Consider the following 14710-nt stretch of genomic DNA (forward strand, 5'->3'; position numbering starts at 1 on the left):
TTCGGGGTCTTTTGTGTTTCCATACAAATTGTGAAGTTTTTTGTTCTAGTTCTGTAAAAAATGCCAGTGGTAGTTTGATAGGGATTGCATTGAATCCCCCAACCAGGGACTGAACCCGGGCCACACAGTGAGAGCCCAGAATCCTAACCACTAGGCAACCAGGGAACTCCCCAGTCTCCACTTTTTATCCACATTGCATCTACCACTTCTTAAGTGTGAAATCAGCAAAAACACATTAATCATCTAAACATCTGTGTATTAAGTCATTCATTGAGCATTTGAGTGCCTACTGTGTCAGATGTTGTATTTGGTACCCTCAGAGAAAAATGAATATTTTCTCCTCAGCCTTAAAGAGTTTACATTCCAGTGGAGAAGACATACAGCTAAACATAAAATAATGTTATAGTAAGAGGTAGGTGCATAGATGAGGGATTGAGTATTCTTCGTAAGAGTCTTGAGAGATGTTCTGAAGAGTTAAGAACTTGAGCTGGTCTTAATGGGTAAAAACTGAATTCACTTCTTCTTAAGTATATTGTGCTATTTGTATCAGTTTGACCCTTTTTTGTTTTGTTTTATGATAACTTACCTTTAAACATTTCAAATTTATGTGAAAGGGTATCATTTTAAAAATTGTATCTATCTTGTCACTGTGGTTAAATTTGTACTTGGCATCTCAGTTTACATTCTACCCCAGATGAGTAGACTGAGCCATCCATGCTTAATTTCATCTACTTTTATCAATGATTGGTTCCGGGAGAGGGTGCAGACTAAATCAGTTTGGGCCAGTGACACACTGAGGACAGATTGGCTTGTGGGCAGGGCGAGTCTCTGGAAAAGAGAAGCCAGTCTGCTGTGAACAAGGAAGCATGTTGCTCAACCTTTTGATGGCAGCACTCTTGGAATAATGACGATACCAGTTAGATGACCCTCGAGGTGATGACAGCAAAACAAAGAGATGGAAAAAACCTGAATCCTTGAAAACATCTGGAGCTGTGGAATAAGTCAACTGATAAACGCTGCCTGATTTCTGAATTTCTTGTTGTAAGAAGTTAACTCGGGCCTTCCCTGGTGGCGCAGTGGTTAAGAATCTGCCTGCCAATGCAGGGGACATGGATTCGAGCCCTGGTCTGGGAAGATCCCACATGTCGCGGAGCAGCTGAGCCCGTGCGCCGCAGCTACTGAGCCTGCGTGCCACAGCTGTTGAAGCCCATGAGCCTAGAGCCTGTGCTCCACAATAAGAGGAGCCACCGCAATGAGAAGCCCGCGCACCGCAATGAAGAGTAGCCCCCTCTCGCTGCAACTAGAGGAAGCCCACGCGCAGCGACGAAGACCCAACACAGCCAAAAATAAGTAAATAAATAAATAAATTTATTTTTTAAAAAAGTTAACTCAGTTTTAAGCCAGTTTGAATGGTTTTCCATACTTGAAGTCGATAGCATTTAAACTGGTATTGGTACTAGGAACTTGGTACTGGTGTTGAACTTGGTACTTCCACTTGCTAGTGGAAGATTCTAAGATATGGATTTAACTTGGAAGGAGGGCAATAAGGACGCCTCACCGTTCCTAAATGGGAAGTTGGTGATACGTGGGGGCGCAGACCATATATTTTATGAGGCTGTGGTTTGGGGGGAAATTGTACAAAAAAAATTCAGGATATTAAAGTGCCCTGCCCATTTCCTGCTTAGATCCAAGAGGCCTTTAAAATTCAGATCTGGTTAAAAAAAAAATCCTTTGTACTTATGGCCTAGTTTCACAGATCAGCTTTGCAAGATTAGCTTGAAGTAAAGAATTCATCTTTTAACCGGACCTGCCTCCGTGGGCGCCGGAGTCATGTGACCCACACAATGGCTGAGCACCTACTCCAAGGCTTCCCGGCAACGCCGAGTGAAAGCCATGACGGCCGCCGCGGGTTCGGCGGGTCAAGCCGCGGTGCCCATGCTGCTGTGCACGCTGCTGGCGCCCGGCGGCGCGTACGTGCTCGACGACTCCGACGGGCTGGGCCGGGAGTTCGACGGCATCGGAGCGGTCAGCGGCGGCGGGGCAACCTCCCGACTTCTAGTAAATTACCCAGAGCCCTATCGTTCTCAAATACTGGATTATCTCTTTAAGCCAAACTTCGGTGCCTCTTTGCATATTCTAAAAGTTGAAATAGGTGGTGATGGGCAGACAACAGATGGCACCGAGTCCTCCCACACGCACTATGCATTAGATGAGAATTATTTCTGAGGATATGAGTGGTGGTTAATGAAGGAAGCTTCTGAGGATATGAGTGGTGGTTAATGAAGGAAGCTAAGAAGCGGAACCCTAATATCACACTCATGGGGCTGCCATGGTCGTTCCCTGGATGGCTGGGGAAAGGTTTCAACTGGCCTTATGTAAATCTTCAGCCGACTGCCTACTATGTCGTGACCTGGATTGTGGGCACCAAGCATTATCATGATCTGGGAATTTGGAATGAGAGGGCATTTGACATCAGTTATATCAAGGTGTTAAGAAGAATGCTGAACTATCAAGGTCTCCGGCAAGTGAAAATCATAGCGAGTGATAATCTCTGGGAGCCCATTTCTGCTTCTATGCTGCTTGACTCTGAGCTCTTGAAGGTGATTGATGTTATAGGAGCTCATTACCCTGGGACCCGTACAGTAAAGGATGCTAGGTTGACTGCGAAGAAGCTTTGGTCTTCTGAAGATTTTAGCACTTTAAATAGTGGTGTGGGTGCAGGCTGCTGGGGTTGCATATTGAATCAGAATTATATCGATGGCTACATGACTGCCACAATTGCTTGGAATTCGGTGGCTAGTTACTATGAACAGTTGCCATATGGGCGTTGTGGACTGATGACTGCTCAGGAGCCATGGAGAGGGCACTATGTAGTAGAAGCTCCTATCTGGATATCAGCTCGTACCACTCAGTTTACTCAACCAGGTTGGTATTACCTGAAGATAGTTGGCCATTTAGAAAAAGGAGGAAGCTATGTAGCTCTGACGGATGGCTTAGGTAACCTCACCATCATCGTTGAAACTATGAGTCATAAACATTCCATGTGTATATGGCCACTTCTTCCCTATTTCAATGTTTCACAACAGTTTGCTACCTGCATTCTTAAGGGTTCTTTTAGTGAAATACCAGAGCTGCAGGTGTGGTGTACCAAACTTGGAAAACCATCGGAGAGATTTCCTTTCAAACAACTGGATTCTCTATGGCTCCTAGACAGTGGTGGCAGCTTCACGCTGGAACTGCAAGAGGACAAGCTGTTCACACTCACCACGCTCACCACCGGCAGCAAAGGCAGTTACCTGCTGCCTCCGAAGTCCCACCCCTTTCCCTATGTCTGTAAGGATGACTTCAATGTCGATTACCCATTTTTTAGTGAAGCTCCGAATTTTGCTGATCATACTGGTGTATTTGAATACTTTATGAATATTGAAGACCCTGGAGAGCATCGCTTCACACTGCACCAGGTTCTCAATCAAAGGCCCATTACTTGGGCTGCTGATGCATTCAACACCATCAGTATTATAGGAGATTACAAATGGTCCAATTTGACTATAAAGAGTGATGTGTACCTAGAGACCCCTGAAAAGGGAGGTGTGTTCATTGCTGGAAGAGTGAATAAAGGTGGTATTTTGATTAGAAGTGCCAGGGGAGTTTTCTTCTGGATTTTTGCAAATGGAACCTACAGAGTTACAGGTGATCTAGCTGGATGGATCATACATACTTCAGGACATGCTGACGTTACAGCAAAAAAATGGTATACACTCACTTTTAACTATTAATGGTGGTTTCTCTCCTGGCATGCTGCATGGCAAGCCTCTCTGGAAAAACGTCTCTGTGAACTTCCTGAAGAATGGCTGGGCCGTGATTGGAACTCACTCCTTTGAATTTGCACAGTTTGACAACTTTCGTGTGGAAGCCACACACTAATACTAACAGAGTGCCATAGAACACTCTCTGGATTTTCTTTCTTTTTGGTTTTGGTTCAGAGCCATTTCTGGTTTTGATGATCAATATAGGAGCCTTTTGGAAGCTATAAATAATGGGGAGTAAATGAGGAGAAAAATATATTTTTGCTTCATCATCTTGAAGATTTTTTTTTTTTTAGAATTCCAAGGGGAAACAGATGAATCTTTAATATGACCTGATATGTCCCGTAGATAGGACACTAGGTACACTGGTCCCATCCCGCAGAGTGGTTTGGGTGTTCAGACCTCGAAGCCTTGTGTTAATGCTGAGGTAGTTCTCATCATCTTATTTGCACATGATCATGCAGATGACAAGGACTTGATCATCACTGTGATGTATCTATTCATGCTGACTGTCTATCTAGTGAGCTGGTGTCCTCGTTGTGGGTAATGCTGCCATAACAGGAAGCTGAAGAACACTGGAAATACTGCCTTTTTTTATTGTTGTTCGTATTACCTTTATTTTATTTTTATTAAAAAAAATTTTTTAACGTCTTTATTGGAGTATAATTGCTTTAAAAAAAAAGAATTCATCTTTTCCAAAGTTAGTGTGAATATGGGTTTAAAAGAAAGGAGGTTTAACAAGAGATAAGTATGAGGCAAATCTGAAGTAAGTATGAAGCACAAATCTGTTGCCTTCAACCTTTCCCAGATACCTCTTTTTAAGCATTTTCTACCTGGTAAATGGAACTACTCAACTTTATGCAATAAAGATATATTTTAAATGCAGTCTGTGGAAAGAAATGGATAGTTTCAAATGGTAATGCAGTGGGTAAAGACCATTCTAAATTCAGGGCCTTGGGAAATGGGAGGGTCTCAGAGGCTTGTTGCCAGGAGACTGGAGTTCCTAATAACAACCATTGTCTAAACAAGATCATGCTATGGTTCTCCTAGCCTTTGGAATTTTGAGGGCCAAGAATCCTAGCTATTTCTTTCTAGAAGGATATACTTTGTGCTAAGGGCCAATTAACACTGACCATTGTGTCATTCTTCACTTCTCTAAATTTAATTGTGGTTACTCGACATTTTCTTCACCAATTTATTTTTCATGTTGGTAACTTAACCTTGTAACCATATGCTGCCTAAATGGATGTTGACTGTATGAGTCTACCTCCAGACCCACTTGAAGGGAAGGCGTATTACTCACATCATTGATCTGAAGTTAGATGCAGTAACTCGGTGAGACTGGATTGTTCCCTTTTTGTGAGGTGGATTGACCTTGCTCGGTGTGAGCATGAGCATTTTTGAAAGTATAAGTGTTGGAAGAAGGGTGTGTCTAAAGGGGAACCAAACGAGTAGACTGCAGTCTCCCTAATAGTTCTAGATTGTCTCATATAATTAGTCTAAACTCTTTGTCCCATTCCCCTTGCCTTTGTTGGTTTACTGATGTACACGCATAGTCAATATGGTTCGGTATAACACAGTATGAGGCTTTCTTGGAAATCCTGGGAAGGTGAAGTCAGTGTCTCTATTGGTGTCTGTGGGCAAGGGAGCAGGTAGGCCTAGTTGCTGCTGGCAGCTCTCTTATGACCACAAGAGGAGCCAGGCAGAGAGAAAGATAAAGCTATGGACAGCGGTATAGAGAGTCAAGGAAAGGAAACTTGAGTTTCTAATATTGTTGAGGGACTAAATAATTTCAGATTCTTCCTGTGGTAGCCAGCATAATGCTCCCCCAAAGATGCCCACACTCTGATCTCCACAACCTTTAAGCTAACAAAAAGGACTTTGAAAATGTGATTGAGGTCACAGACCTTGAGTTTGGGTGATTATTTTGGGTAATCTGGGTGGGCCCGATTTAATGATATGAGCTCTTAATCTTAAAAACTTAAGAGGAAGACAGAAGAGTGAGAGACTGAAGGAAGAAAGAAAAGTATGAGAGGGATTCAGCTTGCCTTTGCTGGCTTTAAAGATGCAGGAAAGGTGTTATGAACACACGTATTGTCTGGAATTTGGGGATCGCTTTTGGCTAACAGCGAGCAAGGAACTGGGATCTCAGTCCTCCAACTGCAGGTGATTGAATTCTGCCAACAAGGAAAGAGATCCTCCCCTAGAGCCTAAGAAAGAAACGCAGTCTAGATGACACCTTGATTTTAGCCCCATGAGACCCATGTCAGACTTACGACCTACATAACTGTAAGATAACAAACTTGATTTGTTTTAATCCACTAATTGTGCGGTAATTTCTTAGAGCAGCTATATACTGCCTTATCTCTGGACTTTTGTGTGAGCTAGAAAATATCTTTTTTTCCCTCCAGTTTTGTTAAAATATGATTGACATATAACATTGTGTATGTTTAAGGCATACAACGTGATTATTTGATACACATATACAGGGAAGTGTTTACCATAGTAAGGTTAGTTAACACATCCTTCACCTCACACAATTACCATGTTGTCGTTGTTACAGTGAGAACATTAAAACTCTACTCTTACAGCACCTTGCAAGCATACGATATAGTATTATAAACTATAGTCACCACTCTGTAACTTAGATCCCTGGAACTTACTTATCTTATAACTGAAAGTTTGTACCCTTTGACTACCACCTCCCCATTTCCCGCACTCCCCAGACCCTGGAAACCACCATTCTGCTCTGTTTCTATCAGCTTGGTGTTTTTAGATTCCACATGTAAGCGAGATCATCTGGTATTTCTCTCTCTGACTTATTTCACGTAGCATAATGTCCTCTAGATTAATCTGTGTTGTTGCAAATGGAAGGATTTTCTTCTTTTTGTGGCTGAATAGTATCCCATTGTGTATATATGCCACATTTATCCATTCATCTGTCGAACTTAGTTGCGTCCACATCTTGGCGGTTGTGCATGGCGCTGCAGTGGGTGTGGGGGTGCTGGCATCTCTGAGACACAGTGACTTCATCTCCTTCAGACATCACCCAGGAGTGGGAGTGCTGGGTCATATGGTGGTTCTATTCTCAATTTTTTGAGGGATCTCCATACTGTTTTCCATAGTGGCTGTACCAGTTTACATTCCCACCAAGAATGCACCAGGTTCCCTTTTCTCCTCGTCCTCACCAGCACTTGTTATCTTGTCTTTTGAGAATAGCCAATCTAACAAGTGTGAGATGATATCTTACTGTGATTTTGAATTGCATTTCCCTGATGATTAGTGATGTGTAGACCTTATTAAGTACTTGGCCATCTGTACATTTTCTTTGGAAAAATGTTTCTTCAAGTCTTCTTCCCATTTTTTAATCAGATTGTTTTTGCTGTTGAGTTTATGAATTCCTTCTGTATTTTGAATATTAACCCTTTACCAGATGTATAGTTTGCAAAAACTTTCTCCCATTCTGTAGGTTCTCTTTTCCTTTTCTTGATTCTTTCTTTTTGCCATGCAGAAGCATTTTAGTTTGAGGTCGTCTCATTGTTGATTTTTCTTTAGTGCTTGTGCTTTTGATGTCATATCCAAAAAAATCATTGCCAAGACCACTATCAAGGAGGACTTTTTCCCTATGTTTTCTTACAGGAGTTTTATTGCTTCAGGTATTACCTCTAAGTCCTTAATCCATTTTGAGTTAAGTTTTTGTGAGTGGTGTAAGATAGGAGTCCAGTTTCACATTTTTGCATGTGAATATCCATTTTTCCCAGCATCATTTGTTGAAGAGACTGTCCTTTCCTCATTGAGTTTTCTTTGTCCCCTTGTTAAATATTATTTGACCATATATGCGTGGGTTTATTTCTGGGCTCTTGATATTCTGTTCCATTGGTCTATATGGTTTTTTATGCCAGTACCATACTGTTTTGATTTCTGTAGCTTTGGGATATACTTTGAAATCAGGATGTGTGATGCCCCAGCTTTGTTCTTCTTTCTCAAGATTGTTTTGGCTCTTGGGGTCTTATGTGGTTCCATTTAAATTTTAGGATCGTTTTTCCTGTTTCTGTGAAAAATGCCATTAGAATTTTGATAGAAATTGCCTTGAATCTGTAGATGGCTTGGGGTAGTATTGACATTTTAACAATGTTAACTCTTCCAATCTGTGAACAAGGGATATCTTTCTATTTTTTGTGTCTTCTTCAGTTTCTTTAATTAGTGTCTTATAGTTTTAGGTGTATAGCTCTTTCCCTTCCTTGGTTAAATTTATTCCTAAGTATTTTGTTTTTGATGTTATTGTAAGGAGTTGTTTTCTTTACATCTTTTTCAGATAATTCATTGTTGGTGTGTAGAAACACAGTGATTTTTTTTTATGTTGATTTGTATCCTGAAACATCACTGAATTGGTTTGTTAGGTCTAATAGTTTTTTTGGTAGAGACTTTAGGACTTTCTGTATATAAGATCCTGTCATCTGCAGAGACCATTTTACTTCTTCCTTTCTGATTTGGATGCCTTCTATTTCTTTTGCTTGCCTTCTTACTCTGGCTAGGACTTTCAGTACTCTGTTGAATAAAAGTGGTGATAGTGGGCATTCTTCTCTCATTCCTGATCTTAGGGGAAAAGCTTTCAATTTTTCACCACTGAGTATGACATTAGTTGTCAGTCTGTCAAAATGACCTTTATTATGTTGAGGTATGTTCCTCCTATACTCAATTTATTGACAGTTTTTATCATGAAATGATGTGGAATTTTGTCAAATGCTTTTTCTGTGTGTCTTTTGAGGTGATCATATGATTTTTATGTTTCATTCTATGAATGTGTATCACATTTATTGATTTGCATATGTTGATCCATCCTTGCATTCCAGGAGTAATTCCCACTTGATTTTGGTGTATGATCCTTTTAGTGTGCTGTTGAATTTGGTTTACTAGTATTTTGTTAATAATTTTTACATCTATATTCATCAGAGATATTGGGCTTTAGTTTTCTTATAGTATCCTTACCTGGCCCTGATATCAAGGTAATGCTGGCCTCATAAAATGAGTTTGGGAGTGTTCCCTCCTCATCAGTTTTTTGGAAGAGTTTGAGAAGAATTGGCATTAATTCTTCTTTAAATGTTTGGTAGAATTCACCCATGAAGCCATCTGGTCCTGGGCTTTTCTTTGTTGGAAGATATTTGATTACTGTTTCAATGTCCTTACTTGTTATTGGTGTGTTCAGATTTTTTCTTTATGATTCAGACTTGGTATGTTGTTTTTTCTAGGAATTTATCCATTTCTTCTAGGTTATCCAGTTTGTTGGCATATAATTCATAATAGTCTCTTAGATCCTTTGTATTTCTGTGATATCAGTTGTAATGTCAGCTGTTTCATTTATAATTTCAATTATTTGAGTCCTCTCTCTTTTTTTCTTGGTAAGTTTAGCTAAAGTCAATTTTGCTTGTCTTTTCAAAAAACAACTCTTTGTTTCATTGACCTTTCCTATTCTTTTTCTCTTCTCTATTTCATTTGTTTCTGCTCTTAACTTTGTTATCTGCCTTCCTTCTGCTAACTTTGGGCTTAGTTCTTTTTCTAGTTCCTTGAGGTATAAAGTTAGGTTGTTTATTTGAGGTCTTTCTTTTTTCCAAATGTAGGAATTTATCACTGTAAAATTACCTCTTAGTACTGCTTTTGTTGCATGTCTTAAGGTTTGGCATGTGGTGTTTCCGTTTTCCTTTATTTCAGTATGTTTTTTTATTTCCCTTTTGATTTCATCTTTGACCCATCAGTTGTTCAGGTATGTATTGTACAATATCCTCATATTTGTGAATTTTTCAGTTTTCATCCTGTTACTGATTTCTACTTTTATACTTTTGTGATCAGAAGAGATCGTTGGTGTAATAATTTCAGTGATTTAAAATTTGCTGAGACTGGTTTCGTGACCTAACATATGATCTGTCCTGAAAAATGTTCCATGTGCCTTTGAGAAGAATGTGTACTCTGCTGCTGTTGGATGGAATGTTCTGTATATGTCAGATCCACTTGGTATAAAATATAGTTCAAGTCCAATGTTCCCTTATTGATTTTCTGTCTGGATGATCTATGCATTGTTGAAACTTGGGTTTGAAAATCCCCCACTATTATTGTATTGTTCTCTATTGCTCCCTTCAGCTCTATTAGTATTTGCTTAATATATTTAGGTGTTCTGATACTGTGTGCATATATATTTACAGTTGTTATGTCCTTTTGGTGAATTGACCCCTTTATCATTTATAATGACCTTGTTTCTTGTTAATGTTTTAGATTTAAAGTCTGTTTTGTCTGATTATAGGTGTAGCTACACCTGCTATCTTTTGGTTTCCATTTGCATGGGATATTTTCTCATCTCTTCACTTTGAGTCTATGTGTGTCCTGGAAGTGAGTCTCTTATAAGTAGCATATAGTTGTGTCTTGTTTTTTTATCCTTTTACCCACTCTGTGCTTTTTGACCATGTACATTTTTTTTTTTTTTTTTTTTTTTTTGTGGTATGCGGGCCTCCCCCTGCTGCGGCCTCTCCCGTTGCGGAGCACAGGCTCCGGAGCGCAGGCCCAGCGGCCATTGCTCACGGGCCCAGCAGCTCCGCGGCACGTGGGATCCCCCCAGACCGGGGTGCGAACCTGGTTCCCCTGCATCGGCAGGAGGACGCGCAACCACTGCGCCACCAGGGAAGCCCTTGACCATGTACATTTAAAGTAATTATTGATAGGTAAAAACCAACTATTACCATCTTGTTGTTTTCTGGCTGTTTTGTAGTTCTCTTGTTCCTTTCTTACTCTCTTGCTATATTCCTTTGTGAATTGATGATTTTCTATAGTGGTACACTTTAATTCCTTCTTCTCTATCTTGTGTGTATCTACTGTAGGTTTTTGCTTTGTGTTTACCCTGAGGCTTACTTGAAACATTGTATAGGTATAGTAGTCCATCTTAAGCTTACTGCGGCCTCTCCCGTTGCGGAGCACAGGCTCCGGAGCGCAGGCCCAGCGGCCATTGCTCACGGGCCCAGCAGCTCCGCGGCACGTGGGATCCCCCCAGACCGGGGTGCGAACCTGGTTCCCCTGCATCGGCAGGAGGACGCGCAACCACTGCGCCACCAGGGAAGCCCTTGACCATGTACATTTAAAGTAATTATTGATAGGTAAAAACCAACTATTACCATCTTGTTGTTTTCTGGCTGTTTTGTAGTTCTCTTGTTCCTTTCTTACTCTCTTGCTATATTCCTTTGTGAATTGATGATTTTCTATAGTGGTACACTTTAATTCCTTCTTCTCTATCTTGTGTGTATCTACTGTAGGTTTTTGCTTTGTGTTTACCCTGAGGCTTACTTGAAACATTGTATAGGTATAGTAGTCCATCTTAAGCTTATGACAGTTTAACTTCAATTGCATGCAAAAACTCTACCTTTTTATTTCCCCCATTTTATGTTTTTGACATCACACTTTACATCTTTTTATACTGTGTATCCATTAACAAATTAGTTATAGCTATCTTTAATACTTTTGTACTTCACCTTTTATCTAGAGTTAACACCACCATATTACAGTATTAAAGTATTCTGAATCTGACTATATATCTACCTTTATTAGTGTGTTGTTTATTTTCATACATTTTATGTTACCAGTTACAGCCCTTTCATTTCACCTTGAGTAAGTCCATTTTGCGTTTCTCATAAGGCAGGTCTACTGGTGATAAACTCCCTCAGCTTTTGTTTGAGAAACTTTTTATTTTGCCTTCATTTCTGAAAGACAGCTTGACTGGGTTAAGTATTCTTGGTTGGCACTTTCTTTTTTTTTTTTTTTTTTTTTTTTTTTTTTTTTTTTGTCGGTACGCGGGCCTCTCACTGTTGTGGCCTCTCCCGTTGCGGAGCACAGGCTCCGGACGCGCAGGCTCAGCGGCCATGGCTCACGGGCCCAGCCGCTCCGCGGCATGTGGGATCTTCCCGGACCGGGGCACGAACCCACGTCCCCTGCATCGGCAGGCGGACTCTCAACCACTGCGCCACCAGGGAAGCCCAAGCACTTTCTTTCAGTACTTTGAGTATATCATTCCATTCTCTTCTGGTCTGCAAGATCTCTGCTGAGAAATCTGATTATAGCTTTATTGGGGGTTCCCTTGAATGAGAGAAAAAAAATTTCTCTCTCTGCTTTTAAAATCTTCTCTGTCTCTGATTTTAGACAGTTTTTAATAAAACTGTCTAATAAAAATTTTAATTTTAATAAAATTTTTATTTAAAAATTTTTAAATAAAATTACAGTTTCTTAGGGAAGATCATTTTTATTATTTTTTTTATTATTATTATTTTTTGCGGTATGCGGGCCTCTCACTGCTGTGGCCTCTCCCATTGCGGAGTACAGGCTCTGGACATGCAGGCCCAGCGGCCATGGCCCACGGGCCTAGCCGCTCTGCGGCATGTGGGATCCTCCCAGACCGGGGCACAAACCCATGTGCCCTGCATTAGCAAGCGGACTCTCAACCACTGCGCCACCAGGGAAGCCCGAGAAGATCATTTTTAGACTGAAATTTTGGGGTGACCTGTTAGCTTCATGAACTTGGATATCTCCTGAGGTTTGGGAAGTTCTCAGCCATTATTTCTACACTTGATCTTAGCCAAAAGGCCGAGAAGCGATTCAGCCATTATTTCTTTAAGTAAGCTTTCTTCACTTTTCTCCTTCTATCCTTCTTATGGGAATGCAACAACATATAGATTGTTTTATTAATGGTGTCCCATAAGATCTGTAGGCTTTCTTCAGTCTTTTCTCTTTTCTTTTTGCTCCTCTGACTGGATAATTTTAAACAATCTGTCTTTGACCTCACTGATATTTTTCTTCTGCTTGATCTAGTCTGCTGTTGAAGCTCTCTGTTGAATTCTTCAGTTCAGTCATTGTATTCTTTACCTTCACAGTTCCTCTTTGGTTCTTTATTATGTTCTCTTTCTCTTTCTTTTCCTCATTTTGTTCTTATATTCTTTTCCTGATATTGTTAAAGTATTTATCTGTGTTTTCTTATAGCTCCCTGAGCATCTTTAGAACAATTTTGAATTCTTTGTAGAGCAAATCCTGTATCTCCATTTTTGGAGGGCCCATTTATTTACTGGAGGTTTACTGTATTTCTTTGGTGGAGTCACGTTTCCCTGATTCTTCATGGTCCTTTAGCCTCGCATAGGTGTCTGCACATTTAAAGAAGAGACTTTATGGACTGACTTTGCTAATAAGAAAAGACCTTCACCTGGGGTGGGGACATGCCGGAGAGTGCTGTGACCCTGGGTTAGTGCTGCAGGGTGCCAAGTGGAGGGGCATGTAGTGGCTCCATGTCTTGGGGATTGTGGTGTAACTCAGTAGATCAGGCCATTGGGATCCATAACATCAACAATTTGTGTGGTCTTTGGCAAGCACTGTCAGGGGTCTGCAGAGGTTACAATGGCTGTTGGGGTTCTCAGCAGCACCTCCAGGTCCATAAACTAGGGAGAGGACCAGAGTAAGCAGCAGTAGTGGCCCAAGCTGGTTTGTATGCACACACTTGGCTATGCGGGCCAGTTGCAGGTGCCTGAGTTGTGACAGGGCTGGTTATAAACACACATGTATAGTTGCTTTACAATGTTATGTTAGTTTCACCTGTACAGCAAAGTGAATCAGCTATATGTGTACATATATCCCCTCTTTTTTGGATTTCCTTCTCATTTAGGTCACCACAGAGCATTGAGTAGAGTTCCCTGTGCTCTACAGTAGGTCCTCATTAGTTACCTATTTTATGCATAGTGTCAATAGTGTATATATGTCAATCCCAATCTCCCAATTCATCCCACCCCTCCTTTCCCCCTTGGTATCCATATGTTTGTTCGCTACATCTGTGTCTCTATTTCTTCTTTGTAAATAAGGTCGTCTTTACCAGTATTTTCAGATTCCACATATATGCATTATCGTATATTCCACAAATATACGGTACTTGTTTTTCTCTTTCTGACTCCCTTCACTCTGTATGACAATCTCTAGGTCCATCCACGTCTCTACAAATGACCCAGTTTCGTTCCTTTTTATGGCTGAGTGATATTCCATGTGTATCTGTACCACATCTTCTTTATCCATTCCTCTATTGATGGACATTTAGGTTGTTTCCAATAAAAATTTTTTAAAAAAGAAAGAAAAATTTAAAAAAAAGAAGATATAAACTGTATATCAACAACCCCATAAAAATTGAAGCTAGGCCCGCTTTCTTAGTGTAGCAGAAAAAGCCTTGTACTAGAAGCCAGAGACCAAATTTCTACTCCTGGTTCTGCCACTACATAGTTATGTGATCCTGGATGAGCTATTTTGACATCTTGGCCATTGTTTTTCTCATCAGTGATACTTATTTAACCTTTGGGGTCAGGAACCCTTCTGAGAATTTGATGAAGCTATAGCCCCTCTTCCCAGGGAAGTGCACATGAACACAGAGCTTTGCACAGAATTTTAAGGTTTTTGGGCTCCCCACAATAACCAGCCTGGGACTTTTCCTGTGTCAGTGAACCCCAGGTCAGGAACTCATGGACAGGAGGATCGTTATAGCCTCTTCCAGCTCTAATGGGCTCAGTTTTGTGAATCTGTGAGCAGAAGACAATGCTGAGGAATTTATTTGAGAAAAAAGAGGAAGAAGGAAGAAGAGGAGCAAAAGGAAAGGAAAAGAGAAAAAGAGAAGTTCTGTTTCTTAGTAACTCAAAAACTATTTAAGGGGCTTCCCTGGTGGCGCAGTGGTTGAGAGTCCGCCTGCCGATGCAGGGGACACGGGTTCGTGCCCCAGTCCGGGAAGATCCCACATGCCGTTGAGCGACTAGGCCCGTGAGCCATGGCCGCTGAGCCTGCGCGTCCAGAGCCTGTGCTCCGCAACGGGAGAGGCCACAACAGTGAGAGGCCCGTGTACCGCAAAAAAA

The 14710-nt window shown here is 40.9% G+C and overlaps 2 protein-coding genes across 2 annotated transcripts in view; both read left to right on the forward strand.

Annotated features, from left to right (window-relative positions):
- TEX15 (testis expressed 15, meiosis and synapsis associated) overlaps positions 1-14710 on the forward strand; it is a 52290-nt gene that overhangs the window by 11955 nt on the left and 25625 nt on the right.
- LOC102988804 (galactocerebrosidase-like) lies at positions 1845-3924 on the forward strand. Its single transcript, XM_024131503.1, is given in 4 exon segments — positions 1845-1865; positions 1867-2253; positions 2286-3764; positions 3766-3924. Coding segments are annotated over 4 exon segments (2046 nt in total).

The sequence above is a fragment of the Physeter macrocephalus genome, chromosome 20 (assembly GCF_002837175.3).
Source record: "Physeter macrocephalus isolate SW-GA chromosome 20, ASM283717v5, whole genome shotgun sequence".
NCBI classification, from domain to species: domain Eukaryota; kingdom Metazoa; phylum Chordata; class Mammalia; order Artiodactyla; family Physeteridae; genus Physeter; species Physeter macrocephalus.